The following is a 2,266-nucleotide window of genomic DNA, read 5'->3' on the forward strand; positions in this document are numbered from 1 at the left end:
AGTGCTGGGATTAAAGGCGTGCGCCACCACCGCCCGGCTAAAATAAATCTTTTTAAAAAGTGAAATGAACATCTGTAGAACTAATATGAACCGAGACACTGGGCTAGACATATCAGGGGCTGTATGGGTCAGACCAATTCCTACCACACAAAGGTTATAGTTTAGTGCAAGAGGATTCAGTAAGTCCTGAAGCCTACAAAATGTACAGGGCAAGCCAGTGAGGGACAGGGCACTCATATCTTGTCAGCAAACCCAAAAAAGCTTTAAAAACATCTTTCTCTCCTACTTAAGATCCTTGACACTTTTCCTTTAAGGCATCCTTCATATCTTTATATGTAATGTTTGGAGAAAACGAAGCTTCTTTTGACATCCAGGCTGTGTTGGGTACCTTATCCGTGTGTAGCCCAAACCCTCAACCTTGCTCCGGTAACCCAGGAACTTACTGGCTGTGTTTTGTAAAAGGCTGTTAACCGGTAAAACTCTCTCAGTGGACTGACAGTTCTGTGAGCTCAGGGACCCCGCGTCTGTCAAATTCCCCCTGCAGAATCAGCATAGCGCAGGACAGATGATAGGTATCGGGATCAAAACTTTCTGCCGGACCGTAGGATGGAAAAGGACAGACTGCCTACTGGCCCTGGTGTAAACCTTGAGGAACGAGATCAAACCGAGACTAAGGAGTCGGGTGGCCTAACGTGAAGGAGTTATCCATAAAGGGCAGGTATGCTACGGAACTCAGCATCCTAAGCGCCCTCGAATCACAGGAGGTCAAGACTGGCCGGACAGCCCGGGGCTCTGGATGGGGCATGGCCGGGGCGGAGCTGGGGGCTTTGGGGGCTCTAGTTGACTGAGCTCTGAGCTACAGCCTCAGCAGGGACCAGCGTTCCCGGCCGCTGCCCTGGGCCGTCCTCCACCGCAACCCGAGCCCTTCCCAGGCTTAGCATCTTTCCACAAGCCTCCATCTGGTCCAGGATCTCGGCCTTAAGATCCGAGGAGCCTACATCCCTGATCTCTCCGGAATGCTGCCTTGTCCCACCCTCCAGTCCGGAACCTGGTACCTTGGGTCCAGCGTTCTCCGCTGCCCAGAGTGGCCGCCATATCGGTTTTCAGTCAGCAGGTCAGCTGAGCCTCTCAAGTCCCGGAGGCTGAAAGAGAGGGGGCGCGGGGCGCGGGGCACGCTGGTCATTGTAGTTTAGTTCATGCAGGCTGCGGGGCTACGCGACTACAAGTCCCGACGGGGCCCGCGCGAGAAACGCGGAGATGCAGAGGTGTGAAGGGACGGGATACTCAGAGTGAGGCCAGGACGGTTTAGTTGGCTCGTTTCTGCGTTTCTGGCTCAGACTCAGACTCATCTATAGTTGGGAAGAGTGGCTTCTTCCCTGCCTGATCCTGAGAACATACAAAGGTCCTAGGGGACAACGGCTTCACACATTGCAGGCCAACCGGTGACACCCTCAGGAATGTCCCTCTTAAGTATCTACCAGTGCCTATTCTGTGCAACATCTATGCTAGGCCCTGGGGATAGAAAGATGGTTTGGGGAAGGCTAAACTCACTCTGGGAGGCTTAATGGCCGCAAAAAAAAAGAAAAAAGGAAAAGAAAAAGAAAAGTGGGGTGAATTTAGTATAGTTAGACAGTAGTTTGGATTCCTCCCATCCAAGCGCCTTAGTCCTCAGAGGGACCAATGGGGCGGGGCGTTTAGTTTAGGAGCCGCCCTCAGAGCCCTTGTGTTTACTTCATCACCGTTCTACTCATGAACCTCCGCGGCTCCTCTCCTCTTTCCCAGTTCTTTCTTTGTCCCGTTCTCTTTTCTGAAGGGCCAGCTCTAAGAAGTTTGTAAAGAGGAAATGAGCGACTATTCCTTCTGTTCCGCACCCTGTTTTCCGGGAAGTCTAGCAAAGACTCAGAGCAATTCTTTCGCATGATTCAGAGGGGAATTTCTGGTCTCCTCACTCCCTTACAATCCACGGAGGAAGGTGATGAGGTGGGGATTACCAAACCTAATCTAATCACCAAGCCAAAAATCAGGTCTACAAACGGGCAAAATGATCAGGATTTCAGAAAATTATCTGGAAAAAGAAATACCTGGAATTCGCTTAGATCTTATTCAAGAAAACTAGATCAATTATGCTGTCAACCACCTGCTCTTTAGGCTGTTGGGAAAATGGGGTTTACATGGGGATGCATAGCCCTGAACCCAGACAGAAGGATAAGAGCCCCAGAGGAGGGGCTGGAGAGATGGCTCAGCGGTTAAGAGCATTGCCTGCTCT

General features: G+C 51.1%; 1 protein-coding gene across 2 annotated transcripts in view; it reads right to left on the minus strand.

The window, feature by feature from the left end:
- Positions 1-1,142, minus strand: part of Dnajc18 (DnaJ heat shock protein family (Hsp40) member C18) — a 32,267-nt gene extending 31,125 nt beyond the window's left edge. The window contains exon 1 of one of the 2 annotated variants that reach the window (XM_026783549.1): positions 1,056-1,142. In XM_026783549.1, coding sequence (XP_026639350.1) covers positions 1,056-1,095 — 40 coding nt within the window. In that variant the 5' untranslated portion in view covers positions 1,096-1,142. Of the gene's footprint in view, positions 1-443; positions 463-1,055 lie in introns of those variants that run through there. The other variant, XM_026783550.1, reaches the window with a different exon arrangement.
- Positions 1,143-2,266: the final 1,124 nt, after the last annotated feature.

This window comes from Microtus ochrogaster, chromosome 18 (genome assembly GCF_000317375.1).
Source record: "Microtus ochrogaster isolate Prairie Vole_2 chromosome 18, MicOch1.0, whole genome shotgun sequence".
In the NCBI taxonomy this organism is placed as follows: domain Eukaryota; kingdom Metazoa; phylum Chordata; class Mammalia; order Rodentia; family Cricetidae; genus Microtus; species Microtus ochrogaster.